Raw genomic sequence first — 21,240 nt, 5'->3', positions numbered from 1 at the left:
CACCCCGATCTGTCTCCCCTCGCGTGGGAACAGACGCTAGCGTGTGGGGCCCGCTTGTCCGGGTCTTCTTCCAGCCGAGTCAAGAGGGGCCAGAGATCCGGTATACGCGCAAGCGCAACAACTCCGTCCGCGATCTTGGTGGGTCATGGGATTTGGCCGGGTCCTCGGCCTCACGTTCGGCGTATAAAAGGAACGTCTGCCGCTCCCTGACCGTAGACCGCCTGGTTGTAGCCGTCGTCGTGCGCTCGTCGGGTTACAGAGAGTGGAGAGAGAATCTAGAGCAGGAGAGAGAGCCAGGGCATGGCGGCGGACCCAAGCGCCGCCCTGGGCACCAAACTACGTGGGCGTTTTGGGCATGAGCGCTGGTCTAGGGCCTCAAGGGGTTCCTCGGATGATGGACGTGGTCGTCTCGGTCGAAGTGGTACACCGGGATCTTGTTAATTCCCCGCCGGAGTGATACGAGTTCGTGGTTGCGCCCCTCATCGTGGGCAGGCATCGCGGTTGCACAAGAACCGGTGAGAGCACTTTCTCATTCCTTACCTTTATCTCTGCTCCGTGTATCGTCCTTCGGATTAAAGTTTTGCGGCTGGGTTTCATAATCGGGGGGAGGCCCGACGATGGCGCCTTCGCGGTGGGTTCCTGGCCGCCGCCGCGCCGTGTTTGCTGCGGTGGAGGGAGATGACGACGCGGGAGCCGTCGATCTACGAATGAACGGCTCCGATTGATGCGTTCCTACCGATGCGCGTCAGCCATTGGATCTGAATCCGTGGGTTAGGAATGGTCCGAGCTTCATAGAATCTAGGGCGTTGATTGATAATCCAACGGTCCCTGCGGCGTACCGGTTCGGGTTCTGATATGGTGCGTCGGATCTTGATCGGGCGGCCCACATTATGTTCCGGTTCACTTAAAGCACGGTTCTAATCTGGGCCCTCGATTCGGATCGGACGGCTCTGAATCAACGATACCCCTTCGCCTTGACATTTATTCTAAAGACCCCCTTGGCTATTCTCAAATCAACCCGCCACCCAAGTCAGTGTTAAGATCATTACAGAGAAGACCTCGGATTTACAAAATGAACCCCGAACTCCTGTTAAATTGTGCCTGCAGTACACCTATTCGCTAGAATTAATAAAATAGACCTAGAAAATGATTTCTTGTGTAAAGGAAATACTAAATGCTTACAAAAATTCATAACTTCTACGTTTTAACTCCGATTTGACCCGTTCAAGTTGCGTTAGCTTCGTAATAGAATTATCTACACCTTGGTAACCTTATTTTATCATGAAGCATGTTTGTAAATAATTAATTTGTTTACCCTATGCCCATTGGATTAACTTACTTAATTTAAAAATTAAAGTAGTATTTTCACTTCCTAGTCGTAATTTGACTAAAATACGTTCTCTAATCAAGTTATAACTTAAATTAAAATTAAATTAATGATTTCTTAGGAATATCTTTCTCACAGGATTTATAATAATTAACCTAGAACCTAGTTTTCCTATTTAATCACATCAACCTTTGGAAAATCGTAACTCGATAACCGTAACTCCGAATTTAATGATTCTCATTCCTACGATCTCGTAGCAGGGCATAGATTAATTTTGCCTATACATGTATGTCTGTATTGCTACGTTTAGCGGTGAGAACACGTGTCATCTTAAGAGCAAGATGGTACCTGGAATCTCAAGTCCCAGGCAAGTTGTGCCCTTGATCACTTCTTTTTACCTACTCATGTTCTGATTAATCATAATGATCTGCATAGGTTAATTTTGATGGGACCCAATAGGTTACCCTAGTTTGATTATCTTTATACCTTGTTCACCACTGGATTTTTGGGTAGTACCTGCTATTGCTTTATGTGGTTTTGGGTATAGAGATTCATTTTATTCATGATTATCTTTTATTATCAGTTGTTATTTACTATTCATGATAAGATCATTATGTTAATTGGAACATGGAGAACCACCCGGGAAAACAGTGCTACCACAAGGGTTTATGGACGCCCTTGGCTAACTAATTAGGAAAGCTAGTGGAAGACTACCTTACCCGAAAGGGGCAAGGGCAGTAGGGGAGTGGTCAGTGTAGGGAGGTCCTTGGTTGATTTTGCTGCGATGGCGGTCAGGCAAGAACCCTGCATTGGAGCTCTCTATAAACTGTAGCGGGTTTTCTGAAGCTAGTGGAACTTTGTAAAGGCCTCGTAGTGTTACCCTGCCTCGCCTCCTCGGTAGAGGTGTATGGGAAGTCGCGATCCCTTGGCAGATGGGTAACATGACTTGTGGGTAAAGATGCGCAACCTCTGCAGAGTGTAAAACTGGTATACTAGCCGTGCTCACGGTCATGAGCAGCTCGGACACTCACATGATTAATTTATGGAACTAAATTCAATTTGTCATATGCATTGCATCGCAGGTGATGTTATTACTTTTCTTAATTGGGTTGGTATTTACTTATACTTAGTAACTGCTAATAAAATTTTGACCAACTTTAAAAGCAATGCTCAGCTCTAACCATCCTCTTTGGTAAGCCTTACACTTCACGTGAGCTCCCACCTTTGGCGAGTTCATGCACATTATTCCCCACAACTTGTTGATCGATGAACGTATGTGAGCTCACTCTTGCTGTCTCACACCCCCCCACACAGGTCAAGAACAGGTACCACAGGATGAGGCGCTTGGAGGATGCTGTGATGAGTTCGTGAGTGGTCTAGGTCGTCGTCTCCCAGTCAACTTTGGGTTGCTGGACCGTTGTCTCCTTATAATGTAATTATTTATTTATTTTGTATAGAACTCCTGTTATATAGTAAAGATGTGACATTCGATCATGTGCCATGATTCATCATATGTGTGAGACTTGGTCCCAGCACACCTGGTGATTATGTTCGCGCCCGGGCTTTGGACCCCTAAAACCCGGGTGTGACAACCAGCTGTATGCAAGTTGAGCAAGTGTGAGTTCTGGATTGACAAAGTCCTGTTCTTGGGTCACATAATAAACAAAGAAGGATTGGCTGTGGATCCGAAGAAAGTGGCAGATATTCTAAACTGGAAAGCGCCAACGGATGCTCGAGGAATCAAGAGCTTCATTAGAATGGCCGGATATTATCGATGATTCATTGAAGGGTTTTTGAAGATTACGAAACGGATGACAGCTTTGTTAGGCAACAAAGTTGAGTTCAAGTGGACCCAGAAATGTCAAGAAGCCTTTGAAGCGCTGAAAGAGAAGTTGACTACAACACCTGTCCTACTCTTGCCTGATGTGCACAAGCCCTTCTCGGTGTTTTGCGATGCTTGTTACACTGGTTTGGGATGCGTGTTGATGCAAGAGGGAAGAGTTGTGGCTTACTCGTCCCGGCAGCTGAAGGTTCATGAGAAGAATTACCCAATCCATGACCTAGAGTTGGCAGCAGTGGTTCACGCACTGAAGACATGGAGGCACTATCTGTATGGGTAGAAATGTGATGTTTACACAGACCACAAGAGTCTGAAGTACATATTCACTCAGTCGGAGCTGAATATGAGGCAACGAAGATGGTTAGAATTGATCAAAGACTATGAACTGGAGATTCATTACCATTCGGGCAAAGCGAACGTAGTGGCAGACACCTTGAGCAGGAAAAGTCAAGTCCATATGATGGTCGCTCATTCGATGCCTTTTGAGTTGGCCAAAGAGTTTGACAGGTTGAGCCTCGGATTTCTGAACAGCATGCGAGGAGTAACCATTGAGCTAGAGCTCACTTTAGAACGGGAAATCAAAGAAGCACAGAAGAATGATGAGAAGATCAGTGAAATTCGGCAACTGATTCTGGAAGGAAGAGGTAAAGACTTTCGGGAAGATGCGGAAGGTGTGATATGGTTTAAGGACCGTTTGTGTGTTCCCAATGTCCAGTCTATTCAGGAGTTGATCCTTAAGGAAGCTCATGAGACAACTTATTCGATACACCCTGGAAGTGAGAAGATGTATCAGGATCTGAAGAAGAAATTCTGGTGGTACGGAATGAAGAGGGAAATCACAAAGCATGTGGCTATGTGTGATAGCTGTCCACGGATCAAGGCAGAGCATCAGAGACCAACTGGGTTGTTGCAACCGTTGCGAATTCCTCAGTGGAAATGGGATGAAATTGGAATGGATTTCATAGTCGGATTGCCTCGCACTCGAGCCGGCTACGATTCCATTTGGGTAGTAGTGGACCACTTAACCAAGTCAGCCCACTTCATACCTGTCAAGACCAACTACAGCAGTGCAGTATTGGCAGAGTTGTACATGTCCCGGATTGTTTGTCTTCACGGTGTGCCAAAGAAGATAGTGTCAGATAGAGGAACGCAGTTCACCTCTCATTTCTGGCAGCAATTGCATGAAGCCTTGGGTACACATCTGAATTTCAGTTCATCTTATCATCCACACACAGACGGTCAAACTGAAATAACTAATCAAATCCTCGAAGATATGTTGAGAGCCTGCGCATTGCAAGATCAGTCTGGATGGGACAAGAGGCTACATTATGCAGAGTTCTCCTGTAACAACAGTTACCAGACCAGCTTGAAGATGTCACCATTTTAGGCGCTTTAGTTGTAGAACTCCGTTGCAATGGGATCAGCCTGGAGAAAAGCAAGTGTTTGGGCCAGACATTTTGCTTGAAGCTGAAGAAAACATCAAGATGGTTCAAGAGAATCTAAAGATAGCGCAATCAAGGCAACGAAAGTTATGCAGACACAAGAAGAAGAGAGCTGAGTTTCGAAGTTGGAGATTTTGTCTATTTGAAGGTATCGCCTATCAGAGGAGTCAGAAGATTCAGAGTCAAAGGCAAGCTAGCACCCCGCTATATCGGTCCGTATCATATTCTCGCAAGGCGTGGACAAGTGGCCTATCAGCTCAGTCTGCCAGAAAATTTGTCTGCTGTGCATAATGTCTTTCATGTGTCTCAGTTGAAGAAATGTCTACGTGTGCCAGAAGAGCAGTTGCCAGTGGAGGGTCTCGAAGTCCAAGAAGACTTGACCTACATTGAGAAGCCAACGCAAATCATTGAGACTGCAGATAGAGTCACCTGGAGGAAAACAATCAGAATGTGCAAAGTCAGATGGGGTCATCACTCCGAAGAAGAAGCAACGTGGGAGCGTGAAGATGATCTGATGGCTAAATATCCTGAGCTCTTTGCTAGCCAACCTTGAATCTCGAGGGCGAGATTCTTTTAAGGGGGATAGGTTTGTAACGCCCCGAATTTGAGAGTTGACTTTTTTTCTTTCTCCAGCACTCACCAAATTCGGGCGTTACCTTTCCTCTTTCTTTTTCTTCTCGCTATGCCTTGTTCTTCTTCAAATATTCTAGCGAGATTTAGCTCGATACCTCGTGTAAGTAAAAACCTATGGTTACATCTTTTGGTTGTTGCACCATGCCGGTCCATGCATCTATTTTATTTATTAGTGAATTTGTGAAAGCATGCATTTGAAAATAGATTAAAATGGGGAAATTAGGAGAAGAACAAAAAAGGGGAATTTCTCTCTCTCCCTCCCTTTTGGGCTGGCTTCCAGCCGTGCCCTAGCCGGCGCCCCTCCCCTCCCTGACGTGTGCCCCACGCGGCCCAGCCGCCCCCTCCCCGCGTCCTGCGCGCGTGGGCGCAACCGCCGTCGCCGCCACCCCCTGGTGGGACCCGCCCATCAGCCCCACCCCTCCCCAAACCTTCTTCTCTCTCCTCTACCCCGTGCATGTCTCTCTCTCTCCCTCGACACCGAGGGCCCTCCCTCCTCCCTCCTTCCTCCCATTCTCCGGCCATGGCACCGTCCGGCGCAGCCTCGGTGCCCCTCGACGCATTGGCGCGCCCGCGCGGCTCCCCGCCCGCCCGGCGTTTCACCCCGGCCCCGGTGCGACTTCCCTCGCTCGGCCTTGGCCCCGTCCCGGCCTCGGGGCGGTCAACCTTGGCATGGCCCGGCCTCGGCGGCCCTGGTGCCCCCCCCCCCGCCCGGTGTCCCGTCCTCGCCCCTCGGCGCGCCCGCGGCCCGGCCTCCGCCACTCGGCGTCTCGTCCCCGCTCGGCGTCCCGCCTCGCCCCGGTGCAGCCTCGGCCCCGGCGCGGCTCCCCCACCCGACCCTGCCCCCTGATTCGGCGTAGCGGTGGCGCGCCCGCCCGGCCTCCCCTGCCCGACCCCATGCCCCGCCCCAACACGGCCTCGCCGCGGTATGGCCCGGCTCCCTACGCCCGCGGCCATGGCGTGCCCGTGGCTCGGCCCCCTCCCTGCGCGCGGTCCCGCCCCCGGCGCAACATGGTGCCTCTGCGCAGCGCGGGCCCGGCCCGGCGCGACTTCGGCCCGCGCGGCCGCGGTGCCCCTGTGTGGCGTGGCCCCCTGCCCGTGGCTCGGCCCCGGCGTGTGCGCGACTCGTTCGTGGCGCGTCAGCGCAGCCTTTCGCGCGGCTCACCGTGCCCTCGGCGCGACGCGTAGCGCTTCACCACGTTCGTGTCGTGCCCGTCTACCCCTAGCCACTCGTCTACCCCCCCCCCCCCCCGTGTATTTTATGCGCGTTGATCATGTTATTTATGTTAATGAAAAGGAACTCTACTCAGAAATTGATCACGTTAGTTATCTCATGTAGTTAATCATTGACTTTATTTAATGTCGACTGTCTAGCGTAGACTTGCAGAACTGGCCTTCACGAGACGGCATGAACGCTCCGATAACTACATAGCATGAACAAGTAAGCATACAAATCAGCAAGTATATCAACAAATTTTCATTATAGTGGTCAGAAATGGTGGTAGATGGGTGAATATAGTTTTGAGTATAGTCTGTGTTGATGGAGTAGAGATGCTTACCCGAAGAGTGTATTGGAGGTGGACCAATACTAGAAGTGTAGTGGTAGAGCGAGGTAACTGAGTGCGCGGGGGGGGGGGGGGGGGGGTTGCCTTGGCTCAGGGTGTTGAGGGTGTGGGAGGGAGAGGGTAACTCTCTGGAGGTATTTATAGATGGGTGCATATGGTTTAGTATGGTAGAGTTTACTGTTTATGAGAATCGTGGTGAAAGAATTAGTTTGGATAGAAAGTTATAGGTGAAATATGGGACAAGAGTATTTTTTGAGTTTTCTAGAATATGAACCATGCTTACGGAATTACATGGATGGATAGAGGGTAATTTGATAAGAATTTAGAAATCAGAACTATCAAAATCAGAGACTGGACGAAGGAGTTTTGGTTTTTATAATCATAGGAATATAAAAGGAAAAGGAATATTCCTAGAATATTCCAGAATTAGAATATTTAGATATATTTAGAAGCAGAGTGCCATGAATTATTTTTGGACTGTTCATGAGCAGATACTTATGTTGGTGGCAATTGTTCCTACCTTCTCTGTCACATGGGACAAGAATATGGCAGCACCCAGAAAGCTGGAATACTGTGATATTCTCGTCTGGACGGGCTGTGGTATCTTGGGCCAGGTTTTATAAGATTGACGGTGTATTCATACAAACATGTTTCGCCTTTCTTTTTGGAAGCATGTTTCGAAAGAACCTCAAAGTTAAGCGTGCTCAACTTGGAGCAATTCTTGGATGGGTGACCAAAGGGGAAGTTCTTACTAGAAAGAAAATCACAGTCCCCGGAGTCTGTATTACTGAGATATTGGTCTGGTAGGTCTTAGGTGAGCTGATCATCATGATGGATGAGAAGTTGAATATTTGGGCGATCGGAGTAACAATGAATAGTAGGATGAACGATGAATAATGATTATGAATGATCTGTTTAACGGTGAATAGTTCGTATGAACGAACGATGAATGATGAATCGGGATTATGAACGAACGATGAATGATAAATAGTTTGTATGAACGAACAATGAATAGGGATTATGAACAAACGAACGATCGAATGATCGGACGAACGAACGATCGGAATTTTGGCAGCATAACGACTGAGCAAAGATTATTTGGACGAACGAATGAACAAACTACAAAATATTTGGAATATTTAGGCAATATTTTGAAAAAGAATTTGAAGGGATCACTTGGAAAATATTTGTAGGTCTTTTTGAGGAGAATTTTGGAGAGAATATAGACCACTATATTTTTTTTTGTTGAGATCAACTTGCAAATAAACATTTTGAAACAAAATTTAAAAGTTCATTTTGAATTTAGAGCGAGTTTGAGAATTTTTCTAGATTTGAATTTTCGGGGTGCTACATATTTATACAAACATGGTTTGCCTTTCTTTTTGAAAGCCTGGTTCGAAAGAACCTCGAAGTTAAGTGTTCTCAATTTAGAGCAATTCTGGGATGGGTGACCAACCGTGAAGTTCTAACTAGAAGGGAAATCACAGTCACCGGAGTTTGTATGGCTGAGATATTAGTGTGGCTGGTTTTAGGTGAGCTCATCATCATGATGGATGAGCAGTTGAATATTTGGGCGATCGGATGAACAATGAATAGTAATGATGGTTAGTAGGATGAATGATCCGATGAACGATGAATAGTGATTATGAATTATCCGATGAACGATGAATAGTTCGTTTGGACGAATGATTAATAGTTCGTAGGAACGAAGGATGAACATGGATTATGAACGAATGGATGAATGATCGGACGAACGAGCGGTCAGAATTTTGGCAGTATAATGGCTGGACAAAGATTATTTGGACAAACGAACGGACGAACGATCGAATGATCGGACGGATGAACAAATGAACCATGAATGATCGGATGGACGATCGAACAATCGGAGGAACGAACGAACGAACTATGAACATTTGGACGAACAATTGAATGAACAATCGAACGATCCTTATGCGCGTGTTGTGCTTGTGTGGGAGTGGGAGTAAGTCAGTGAGTGGGATTGAGTAGCCATGAAATGGCTTGGGATGGCATGAGTGGGCCCCTTGCCCCTCTATTAATGGGCAAGGTGGGGGATTAGGGGGAGGAGTCGAGGATTAGTGGGAGGAGGCGAGGATTATTAAGAGATAAAACATGTATTAGCTATGGATAAGTGAAATTAGCTTGTAGAGCTCACTGTATGACCCCGGAGGCGTATGTATACGTATGAGCATAAGAAAAATTATTAAAAAAATATTTGTAGGATATTTTGAGAAGAATTTTGGAGATAAAGCAGACCACTATATTTTCATTGTTGAGATCAACTCGCAAGAAAACATTTTGAAACGAAATTTAAAATTCATTTTGAATTTAGAGCGAGTTTGAGAAATTTTCTAGGTTTGGATTTTCGGGGTGCTACAAGGGGCTGACGTCATAGGGCTGAGAAAATAGATGTAAGGATGCGACAAAAAAAAGAAAGTCTAACAAGGAAGTCTAACTATCATGATTGTGCCATGTGCCCCCAAAAGGTCCTAATGACCTTATCGTTACTATTTTTGAGGAGTCTCCCCAATCGGGTGACCTCTTGCAATCGTCGCTTGATCCACCCTCGTTCGGCGCCACCTCCTTCCCTTTCTGGGATGTTTCTTGGCTTGGAGCACCCTGCTCCTAGCGGGCAACATCGGCTTTAGGAGCCACTTCCCCTGATGAGGCATGTCGCATCCAAAAGCCTCTAGCATCTGTCTGAGTGGACATCTAAAACCACCTTGAGCATCAGGTTGCCACCGCTCCGACCTTGCACCAACGACTTGTTCGGCTGCCCTGTAACCACAGGACCTGCAACTATTCGTATGGCTGCAGCTGCAATCCATAGAGACAAAATACTGTACAAGCTGCAGCCGGATTAATGCCACAGCAAGCCGCAAACCTTCTGTGTCGCACGAAATATTCGGGGTGTTGACACCGATATGGGAGGCAACTACTGCTACTCAGGATTTTTCCGCTAACGTGACCAAATGCACGTTCTCCTAGAAACGTCCTCATTCTGTGCAGTGTGATTTATACCGACACCGTTGTCTATCCGCAACAGCATCCGTGAGCTGATGGAGAAATCCCAAAGCATTCTAATATTTTTTCATTAAAATTTATAGGGAAACATACTTTATATTTAAGTCCTCTAAAAAAACTGGTTAGATTTTGACTAAATTTCATGAATTGGAAAAAAGTATAATACCAAAACTAAAATTCCCATATATTATAAATAGCATTACCTACCATTACAATGTATATAATAACATCGATCTTAATTTTTGTTTAGAAGCAGGCATGACTACACTCAGCCAGCGTAGAGTAGCGAGCATGAGTTCGCCCACCAATGCAGCAGTAGCACTTGTTATCTTTGCATGGAGGAAACCCTACAACGCATCGTGCTCCATTTCCTTGCATAATTCCTTCTTTAGCTGGAGTAGAAACACCGACATCATCTGTGGCATGACCTAGTAGAAGGTAAAGGATAAGAGTTCTATTACCAACAAATGCCTCGAGAATAATTACATTCAAAATTATTTGAGTAATTTAACACAGGGGATTGCGATACATTAGCAATTCGCCATGATACACACACGGTATCATATAATAACATTTTCTAAATTGTCTACATCTATCTAAGCATGCACACCTGAAGGCAACCTGGTGTTTTGTGAAAGCAAGGGTGAGTACACATCAACGTACTCAGCAAATGTCCTGTTTGGCTGTAGTGGACTAGCTTTATGTGGGGTTAAGGTCAAGCAGTTGCTTTTAGTTGATCATGTAATTATTACTAGTAGATAGCTAGGTTTTAACATTAACCCAAGTTGTTAACCCAAAAGTACTCTTTTCAAACAGAAGGAATACCAGAAACCATAATCATTATCATAATCACAATAGAAACCAACATTATCCTCATCATCATCTGTAAACAAAGTAGCCCTGATTCAATGTGTCTCTAATCAATGGAGCTCCCAAGGCCGCTCATAACCGCGAATACGACTGATATATCAGTTTCATAACACTGTGTAGAGGTTGCGCACTTTACCCACGAGCCGTGATTCCCTCTCTAGCCCGGGCTTACAAGACCCTTATTCACTCCCGAGGTGAATGGCCAAGGATTCACTACGAAGCCTTTACAAAGATTCCCTGAGGGTGTAGCCGCCCGTTAGGTTTCCTAAATGTACCGCACTCCTCCCCAAGGGGCAATCCACCCTCGGCAGAGCGAGCCGCATACACCGAGCCCATTGACGGCACGACGGCGAAGCGAACTACACCTCAGTTCCTCTAATTAATTAGCTAAGGGCGTCCCGTACCACCCTCATGGTTGCACTGTTTTCCCGGGTGGTCATCCAACGAACAAGTCCTTATGGAGAGGCGCTCGAGAAACCGCTCGAGTCCCCTAAAATGCCACAAGTATATCATCATATCCAGAAAAAATCATAGTATCATCATTGTATCTCATCATGTTCATTGATTAAAAGTAAAGAGCTAGCATAGAACTAATCATAATAATCAATACCCAAAGGGTAAACAAGGACATGAAAATAGAGTACTAGTCAATCCTTAGGTTGATCATGGTATGCGGGTTGATGAATTATAAAGTAAATGAGACATAATAGGTCAGAGGACACTTGCCTTCACCAAACCGATGCTCAGGGTCTTCGACTTCGTAGGACTCAAAGAACTTCATCTCAGGACCAGTGGTTCACCAAATCTTGATTGTCAATTCCTCGAAGCTCAGGAACAGATCGCAATCTATTAGCGACGCACAACGAAGACAAACAAGCACAAGCAAACATATACTTGCATAAGAACATTACATCATACAGGATAAAATATTATAAAGCATGCAATAAAAATATAAAGCTCGCTTCTATGGTGGCGCGAGGAAAAGAAATGCGGAAATCGGAGCTATGGTCAAGAAGTTATCGCATTAATGCCAAACAGGTATTAACTATAACATTTAATTCGACCTTACCAAATATAAATTAAATCTACTATTTAGTTCGATTAATCTGCTACATGAACAACTGTCAATAAATAAGTAATTTAATTAAAAAGAGAGATTCTAAGCGAGACGAAATCACGATGCGCGAAACAACACGACAGCGTGTGAATGGCGCGCGGCCACGCGCGACATAGCACGCGGACGACGCACGAAACAGTGTGCACGACCAGCGTGAACGACACGCGAATCTGCACGTCAACGAGCACATAACGAGTGAATAGCGTGACGATGCGCGCAGATAGTGTGACAACGCGTGATACTCGCTAACAGATAACGAGATTATACTAAACAAGTATTAATTCAAAAACATTTACACTGACATTAATCATGCTAATATTTATTATAAAAGTATAAACTAAAACTACAAATTAGTTTTAATCAGACTAACAAATAATTAATTAACGCGACTGACTCGTACGCGACGAGGTTACAAAGTTAACGCGACTGAAACTAGTCAAATAATGTTTGCGACGTAAAATATATTAAAAAAATTAATATTTTGCGCATTTAATGTGATGCTGCGTATTTTCATTGGTTAAAACTCACCACACGGATGGCCACGGGTTTGAAGACACAGAAAAACCGACCGGATCTAGTGTGGCCATACACGGAACGGCGTTGCACATGGCCAACCAGGCATTAATACGTAGCAGTCAGTTTTCTTTCCCACACACATTACGTTCAATGAGGATATCGTATAGGAAGGAACATGCAGGGGCCTATGATGGTTCTCCTTTCCGTGCTGCGATCGTGTGTGTAGTGAGAAGATTGCGCCACGGCGCTAGGCAAACGAATGGGCATGCAGGTGGCGCCACACGGGGCGGTTTCCTTTTTTTCTATTCCATACTGCACGAACGACCACAGTAGGAAAACGGATTGGCCTACCAGAGCGGGCGCGACGCCGACGTGGCGGGCACTACGGCGGGTGGGGCTGACGGCGGTGGCGTCTGCTCGCCGGAGTCGGGGCTGAGCGGTGCACAGCAGCACCATACAAGGGCGTGTCATGGCAGGGAAGGCTCGGCTAGACATCGGCCTGGCCAGGGATCACGCAGGGTGGCTGCGCGAGCTCGGCTGGGGGCGAAGCGAGCTAGCTGTGTGGGCCACGCCAGGCCGCACCGGCGAGGGAGTTTGGTGCGAGCTCCTTGGCCGCCATGATGTTTGCGTAGTGTCGAGGAAGAAGGAGGCGAAGAAGAGGGAGAAGGAGATGATTTGTCACCTACACATGAAGAACAGCCGAGCAGGCACGCAAGGAAGAGGAAGACGATGCGAGAAAGACGATGGGGCTGCTCATCCGACGACGCGAGGAAGACGACGAGGCGGCCCCTTAGACCACGGAGTTATAATGCATAGAGAGGAAAACGCGTGGGCTGCTCCTGTGTGAGAAGGAAGAGGGAAGGGGTTCATGGTAGGGGCGTACGATTGTATAGAAAGGAGAGGGTATGTATAGAAAGGAGAGGGCGCGAGAGGTGGTTGTCAATTTCATGGCGACTCTTGTCCTGGCCGAGCGAGAGAGACAGCTGCGCGGTGAGTTGCACGAGACAGGGTTAGACAGAGTTAGATGGGTGGTAGACAGGGTTAGATAAAATTAGATGAAGACGGTCAGAGCCGGCCCGTGGGCCCAAGATGACGAGGTGGACGCCGAAAGGATAGACGAGGATCGCCGACGCGAGCAGCATGCCGTTCGTGGGAATACGCGGTTCAGTAATCTCGCGAAAAGGGGCACGCGATCTGGAATAGATTCGACGAGAGGAAGAAATATATATATATATATATATATTATCGAGTTCCAAAAATTTTATAGTTTTCACAACTACCACATTTTAGGTATTTAATTAATATTAGAAAAACTGAAATTCATATTTCATACCCGAAGAAACCTTCCGAAGATTCCAAAAACTCTTGGGAACATCCTCGAGATATTTTATTCTGTAATGATAACATTTTGCACTCATAAACACTATGTATCAGCATGAATGCAACAATCAAAGTTCTTCTAAGATTTTATTTTACTAGGATTTTGCATAGATTTAAAACAAAATTACTCTTCACTATTTAGAAAAAGAAAAGCAAGGAAAAGAGAGGGTAACACCTGAATTTGGTGAATATTAGAAAAGAAATTTTATACCCCCAAATTCAGGGTGTCACAAATCTAACCCACTTAACAGGAATCTCGCCCCCAAGATTCAAGAAGACGCTAGCAAGAAAACAAGGTTGGTTCATAGGTTGTTCACGGCTTTCTTGAATTGAATTTGACTCTGCAAGCTTAACTTGTGGACTGGTTGCTTTGACCTTCAGATGCTCGCAACCAATTGATATAATTCTTGAGGATCCCTTGGACCTGTGGGTTAGGACCCACACACGCTTTCACTGCACCTATTTGATCTTGTTGGCTGATGTTGATCGCATTGTCTTCATTGGGGTTAGCAGCTAACCCCCTTACTAGGAGCATTGATACACACTTGGTGAAGATGCTGCCGACTCTGATATTGACTGATTAAGAGAGGTTGCAGGATGCCAACTGGACAGGTGCAAGCACTACTACAGTAAGCCTCTGTACAGGCGGTCCGGTTAGCCGCTTGTGGTGCACCGCCTGTGATGTAAAACAACATCACAGGCGGTCAATCAAAAACCGCTTGTGATAGACACACATCACAGGCGGTCCAGTTTAAAGGAACCTCCTGTGATAGACACACATCACAGGCGGTTTCTAATCCTAGCCGCTTGTGTTAGCCACACATCACAAGCGGTTTTAAATATAAGTTCGACTGTATTTCAATATACAGATTCTAGATTCATATTCAGATTCTAGATTCATATACAGAATTAATAACAGATTCAAACATAGATTCAAACACATATTCAAACACAGATATGTTGCATAACAGGTTCCATACACAGATTCATCCACATATCAAGTTCCATCATACACTGATTTATACACATATCAAGTTGCATAACAACTCAACATCTCAAAGTTCCATAGACAACTAAACATCTAAAGTTCCTAACTAAAGATCTAAACACTGTGTGATATCGTGTACAAACTTAGTTCTGGGAAGTCTTGTAAATTTCCATTTGTATTGTAGAATAGCCCTTGTTGATGAAGAACTTCACGGCGCATAAAGTAAAGCAAGTCTTTTACAACCTTAGCCACGCCGACGGAAACCATATCTCTTTCTAACCATTCAGCATTGATCTTGGATTTAGGAACCTGCAATGAAAGCAAAAAGCAAGTAGTGCTAAGAGTAATGTGATGAGCAACAATATAACATAAAAATTGCAACATAGACAATGATAGCGAACTTACATCCTCACGATTGACCATGTATTGGAAGGTGACACGGCACCATTCGCATACATAATAACCGCACAGGACAGTACCCGGAGGTTGTTTGTCACCATATGGAAATAATGATATGGACAAATTAGGCTTGTCCTATGGATGTTCGCCGCCAAGATCTTTCCAATAAAAACGGTATGCACTGCATATAAGAATTGCATTGTGAGATTAAGAATACATTTGTTAAGTTGTAATAAGTACAAGTGTGCAATAATAATCATACTTCTCTAAAATCTTCAAGAAGTCATTATACGTAGCCTTTTCCATTCTCAGTGAGTCGAAGACCACAACTTTACCATGCTTTGGAAAGATCATGATACAAATGTAGTGGTCACTATAAGCAGATTATGATCTCCTTATTGACAGATTTTCTAGTTTTTAGACTTAAAACAGTAGTCTGAACATGAGTTTTAGTATTTTGAGCTGTTTTTGGAGCCCATTTGTACCTAATCCATGAGGTTTTAGGACGTAGAGTATAAAGAGGAATTCAAGACCACCTAATGGTGAACAACTTTATGAAAGGATGATGGACATGATCGCACATAAAAAGTGAAGTAACAGCTGCTCAAAGGATGGACTGTCTGGTGGCTAGTGATTAATATATGGAGTATGAGACCCACATTTGGTGCTCTCTGGTAATTAATATATGGAGTATGAGCCCTACTTCATGTAGAAAAGTTAAATACCATTGTCATCATTGTCACGGGATTCCAGACACTACAAGCTCAAGCGATCGATCGGTGATCCTTGGGTTGTGGGGCTATGGTTTTTGGTTGAGGCTAATGCATTGGCTTAGGAATGCCAGCCCCAAAACCCCCTTTGTATTGCGCTTAGTGACCGGGGCCGCAACCATTATGGTTAAGTGGCGCCCTCAATCTGGGCAATATGGTTAAGTGGTCGCAACCATTATGGTTAAGTGGCCGCAACCATTGTTAAATGAAATGGGATGAATCACTTAACAAAACATGGACCTTATTACCATGTTAAATTAAATAGTATGAATCTCTTAACAAACAAATGGACTCGACTACCATGTTAAATAAAATACCATGAATCTCATGTAAAAAGTAGACTTCATTAGCCCACTAAATCAAATACCTAAAATATGTTATACCATCCTCAATGGAGAGTTTTGTAGTGTTGTTTACAACAATACGATGTAAGAGAGAACAAAATGATACAAGAATGAAATAATTACCCTTAATGCATTGGTTCATTCTATTATTTGATGATAATTAAATCCATGCATCAGAAGTGAACCAAATAAAAAGTAAGTAGTAGCTAGGCGGCAGCAAGCCACTCGGCCCAATCCGGCCGAGCAAGTACGCCGGAGCTGAGCTAGCAGGTCGGCCGGCTCGAAGTTCCTAGGTGGTCGTGCGGCGATGGACATGGTGCTGGCAGACGGTGTGTGTGTGCATACCTGGAGGAGGAGGTGGTGGCGGTGCACGGCGGCGTTGGGCTCGGGGACGGCGACGTGGCGGGCGCCCAGCTCGGAGACGGCGGCGCTTGGGCTTGGGCTAGGCGACGGCGTGGCGGGCGCTCATAGCTCGTGCGCCGCGCACCCCACGAAGAAGCGTTGGGCTCGGGGACGGTGGCGTTGGTCTCGGGGACGGCGGCGTGGCGGGCGCCTAGCTCGGAGACGGCGGCGCTTGGGCTTGGGCTCGGCGACGGCGTGACGCAGTAACAGCCTGGCGGCGCAGTATCAATTCGGGCGAGAGTTAGGGTTCCTGCTGGAACCACCGAGGCTTTTATACTATATACACATCACAGGCGGACTTTTAGAAAAACCGCTTGTGATGTATAACATCACAAGCGCTTTTCTATTTCGACCGCCTGTGATATGTAAACTTCACAGGCGGTCGAAATAGAAAACCGCTTGTGATGCTATACATCACAAGCAGTTTTTATAAAAATCCGCCTGTGATGTGTATGTAGTATAAAAGGCTCGGTGGTTCTAGCGCAGGAACCCTAACTCCCGGAGCCCGACACGCCGCTAGGCTGACACTATAGCGGCGGCGAATTTTTTTGATCTACGGGGAGAAGGTTTTGTTTTTGATTTTATTGATTGATTTCAAGAGTTTATGCATATATATGATCTCCGTTTGTTTTCTTTCTCATTTTGATACGATTTTTTGCCTCAATTTTGTAATATAGACCGGAATTGAAGAAAAACTCAGGAATTCCAAGATTTGGACTTGTAGTTGATCTAATTTAAAGATTTTTTATAAAGAGTTGTCTCACCTCAAGGTACCTATATTGCTGCAATCTTGTTTCATTTTCATGCACATTAATTCGTTCATGATTTAGGGATTAAATTCAATTAATTAGGGATATTTTAAATTTTTTTGTATCATGTGCTAGGTACATATCGATATGATCTTGTTTAACTTTCATGTACATTTATTTTTTCATGCATTGATTTGATGCATGTAACAAAGAATGTTTTTGACAGCATCATTGGAACCTTGCTGGGCATGTCGAGTAAGACAAAGGACAGACTTAAATCACGCAATGATCTAGTAGATCTTCAAATCAGACCGGAACTTCATCCAGTGGATAGTGGCAAAGGGAAGCCTTACCTCCCCCAGCTAGCTACAACTTGTCAGTTGAGGAGAGAACAAAGATTTGCAAATGTTTGTGTGGGGTCAAAGTGCCCACAGGTTTCTCATCCAATATCAGCAAACTAGTCAGGATGAAGGACTTGTCTCTATTTGGCTACAACTCTCATGACTGCCATGTGATGATGACGGTGTTCCTCCCAATTGCGGTAAGAGCCCTCGAAACAGAGCATGTCAAAGTTGTCATCACACGCCTATGTTACTTTTTCAATGTGGTTTCACAAAAAGTAATAGCTTTAGAAGACTTGGACTATCTAAAGGCGTACATCATCGAGACTATGTGCAAGCTTGAAATGTGTTTTCCTCCATCATTTTTTGATATGCAAGTACACCTAATCATACATCTCGTGGATTAGATAAAAATATTAGGGCCACTATATTTACATCATATGTTTCAGTTGGAGCGATACCTGGGAGTATTAAAAGGTTATGTGCGAAATCGTGCTCACCCAGAGGGTTCAATCATGGAGGGTGTTGGGACTATGCTTCGTCGCCGAAGGTCTTGTAGGAAGAAGCGGCTTTCGGCTGAAGCTGTTTGTATGAGATGGCCGAAGGTTCCTATTCATGAAGCTTCGGTATTACAAACCGACTTAAAGATAGAATGACCTTTTAGTCCATAAAGGTCTGAGTCAATGTTGTAAACTTTTATGAGGGGCATAATTGTAATTCCTCACAGGCTGTGTCCTGTGCCTAAAAATAGTGAACAGTATTCCTTTACTCTTCACGGATTCTGGTAATTGCAATCGCATCATTCGGGAACCAATCTTTGCCAAGGCAGAGGTATAACTGTATTCAATGATTCAATATATTAAGTAAATATAATATGATTCGTTTATGATTCATTTACCTTTGATACCCTTTATTTTATGTTATCTTATACAATCTATTAAAATTCAATTACGAAGACTTAACCTTCGTAATCGTATTCTCATCAACCTTCGTCCAAGGTTCATTATCCTCAAGGGAATAATGCTTCGTGGACGAAGGACGTTAACATTTAACATTTTATGTTGCCTTGTTCTTAATCCATAGCATTTGAGAACAAGTCCCCAACATTGGCGCCCACCTCCGGTGAACTCACTTCCACTTTTTTGAGTTGATGGCTTCGTTCAACGATCAAGCTGGAGCTGCTTCGGACCCGAAGCTGGTGCTCCCGATAACAGGTGGTTCGTGCTCAGAACCAGCCAACAAAAAGCAGAAGAAAGAGGCGCAGAGAAGGGTACAACATGTTGGAGTGCAGGGACCCTTTATCAAGTCAAGGTGGTCCCACATTCCAATCACCTTCTCCCAGGAGGACCTTCAGCTCAAGGATTTTCCTCATAATGATGCTATGGTTATTTCCTGCGTTATCAAAGAGTTTCTGGTCCACAATGTCTTGGTTGATACAGGCAGTGCAGCTGATATCATATTTGCTAAGGCCTTCAGACAAATGCAAGAGCCAGAAGACAAGATTCATGATGCTACACACCCTCTCTGTGGCTTCGGAGGAAGACAGATTGTAGCACTGGGCAAGATCACCATGTCAGTGACCTTCGGATTCATCAACAACACTAGAACCGAGCAAGTTGTGTTTGACATAGTTGACATGGAATACCCTTATAATGCAATTATTGGTCGTGGCACCCTCAATGCTTTCGAAGCAATTCTTCATCCTGCTTACCTTTGCATGAAAATACCTTCGGATCAAGGACCCATCGCTATTCATGGAAGTCAGGAAGCTGCCAGAAGGGCCGAAGGAAACTGGACTGACTCCAAAGCAATCCATAGCATAGATGGAGCTGAAGCTTGTGAACAGTACAAATTTAGAAGGGAGAAGGCAACTTCAGCAGATCAGCCGAAGCCTATGCTCTTATGTGAGGACATAGCAGAGCAGAGGGTGCTGTTGGGCTCTCAATTATCCGAAGAACAGGAGAAAACCTTGATAAGGTTTTTGTTCAACAACAAAGATGTTTTTGCTTGGTCAGCCAATGATCTTTGCGGAGTTAACAGAAATGTTATTGAACACTCGCTCAATGTTGACCCATCCTTCAGACCCAGAAAGCAGAGGCTTCGGAAAATGTCTGATGATAAGGCCGAAGGTGCTCGTAATGAAGTCAAAAGACTCCTCAGTGCAGGAGTTATCAGAGAAGTAAAGTACCCAGAATGGCTAGCTAACACTGTTATGGTAAAAAAGGCCAATGGCAAATGGCGAATGTGTATCGATTTTACAGATCTCAACAAGGCTTGTCCGAAGGACGAATTCCCATTGCCAAGGATAGACTCTTTAGTTGATGCAGCAGCTTCTTCAGAGCTCATGAGTCTACTAGACTGTTACTCAGGCTACCACCAAATCTGGATGAAGAAGGAAGATGAGCCGAAGACTAGCTTCATAACCCCAAGTGGCACATATTGCTATCTTCGGATGCCTAAGGGGCTCAAAAACGCTGGAGGAAGTTTCAGCAGAATGACTGTGAAGGTTCTCCAGTCTCAGATAGGCAGAAATGTGCTAACTTATGTTGATGACATCATTGTAAAAAGCACGAAACAAGAAAATCACATTGCTGATTTGCAGGAGACCTTCGCCAGTTTCAGACAAGCTGGCTTAAAGTTGAATCCAGAAAAATGTGTCTTCGGAGTAAAGAAGGGGAAATTTCTTGGATGCTTGGTTTCAACAAAGGGAATTGAAGCTAATCCAAGTAAAATTGAAGCTATACTTCGAATGGAGCCACCAACTACAAAAAAGGGGGCCCAAAGATTAACAGGGAGGTTGGCATCTCTTAATAGATTTATATCCAGATCAGCAGAAAGAAATTTACCATTCTTCGAAGTGCTGAAATCAGCCGAAGTCTTTCAATGGGGACCAAGCCAACAAAAAGCCTTCGAGGAACTGAAGCAATATCTGATGGCCAGGGCCTTCGAGGAACTGAAGCAATAACATTAACTCCACCAACGCCAGGGGCTCCTTTGTGGCATCCAGGAGAAGCTTGATGGCCAAGTCAACAAAACTTGATGACCAAGCCAACAAAAAGCCTTCGAGGAACTGCAGCACTTGTCCAGGAGAAGCTTGATGGCCAAGTCAAGAAGCAGGTCCTAGTGTATTTTGTATCTGAAGTTCTTAGTATATCAAAGAAAAACTATACAGAATTAGAGAAGGTGTTATATGCTGTTTTGATGGCATCCAGGAAGCTTCGGCATTACTTTCAAGCATACAATATTGTTGTTCCTTCGTCGCAGCCGTTGAAGGATATTATGAGAAATAGAGAAGCTACTGGGCGGATTGGAAAATGGGCTGCAAAGCTCAATGAATTTTGCATTGATTATGTGCATAGATCTTCGATTCAGTCCCAGGCATTAGCAGACTTCATTGCTGACTGGACGCCAGGGGCTCAGGATGAAGAAACAAATAAAGATGCAGAAGTATGGACAGTGTTTTGCGATGGGTCTTGGGGAACCTTCGGGGCAGGAGCAGCTGCTGTGTTGGTCTCACC

At 45.0% G+C, this 21,240-nt stretch overlaps 1 protein-coding gene across 1 annotated transcript in view; it reads right to left on the bottom strand.

Moving 5' to 3' along the window:
* Positions 1 to 10,015: 10,015 nt before the first annotated feature.
* Positions 10,016 to 21,240, bottom strand: part of LOC109940842 (meg3) — an 85,419-nt gene continuing 74,194 nt past the window's right edge. The window contains 1 exon segment of the mRNA NM_001364529.1: positions 10,016 to 10,274. Coding sequence (NP_001351458.1) covers positions 10,093 to 10,274 — 182 coding nt within the window. The 3' untranslated portion in view covers positions 10,016 to 10,092.

Source organism: Zea mays, chromosome 7 (assembly GCF_902167145.1).
Source record: "Zea mays cultivar B73 chromosome 7, Zm-B73-REFERENCE-NAM-5.0, whole genome shotgun sequence".
In the NCBI taxonomy this organism is placed as follows: domain Eukaryota; kingdom Viridiplantae; phylum Streptophyta; class Magnoliopsida; order Poales; family Poaceae; genus Zea; species Zea mays.
Note: the sequence above shows the minus strand (reverse complement) of the source record. Positions and strands in the feature narration are given on the sequence as shown.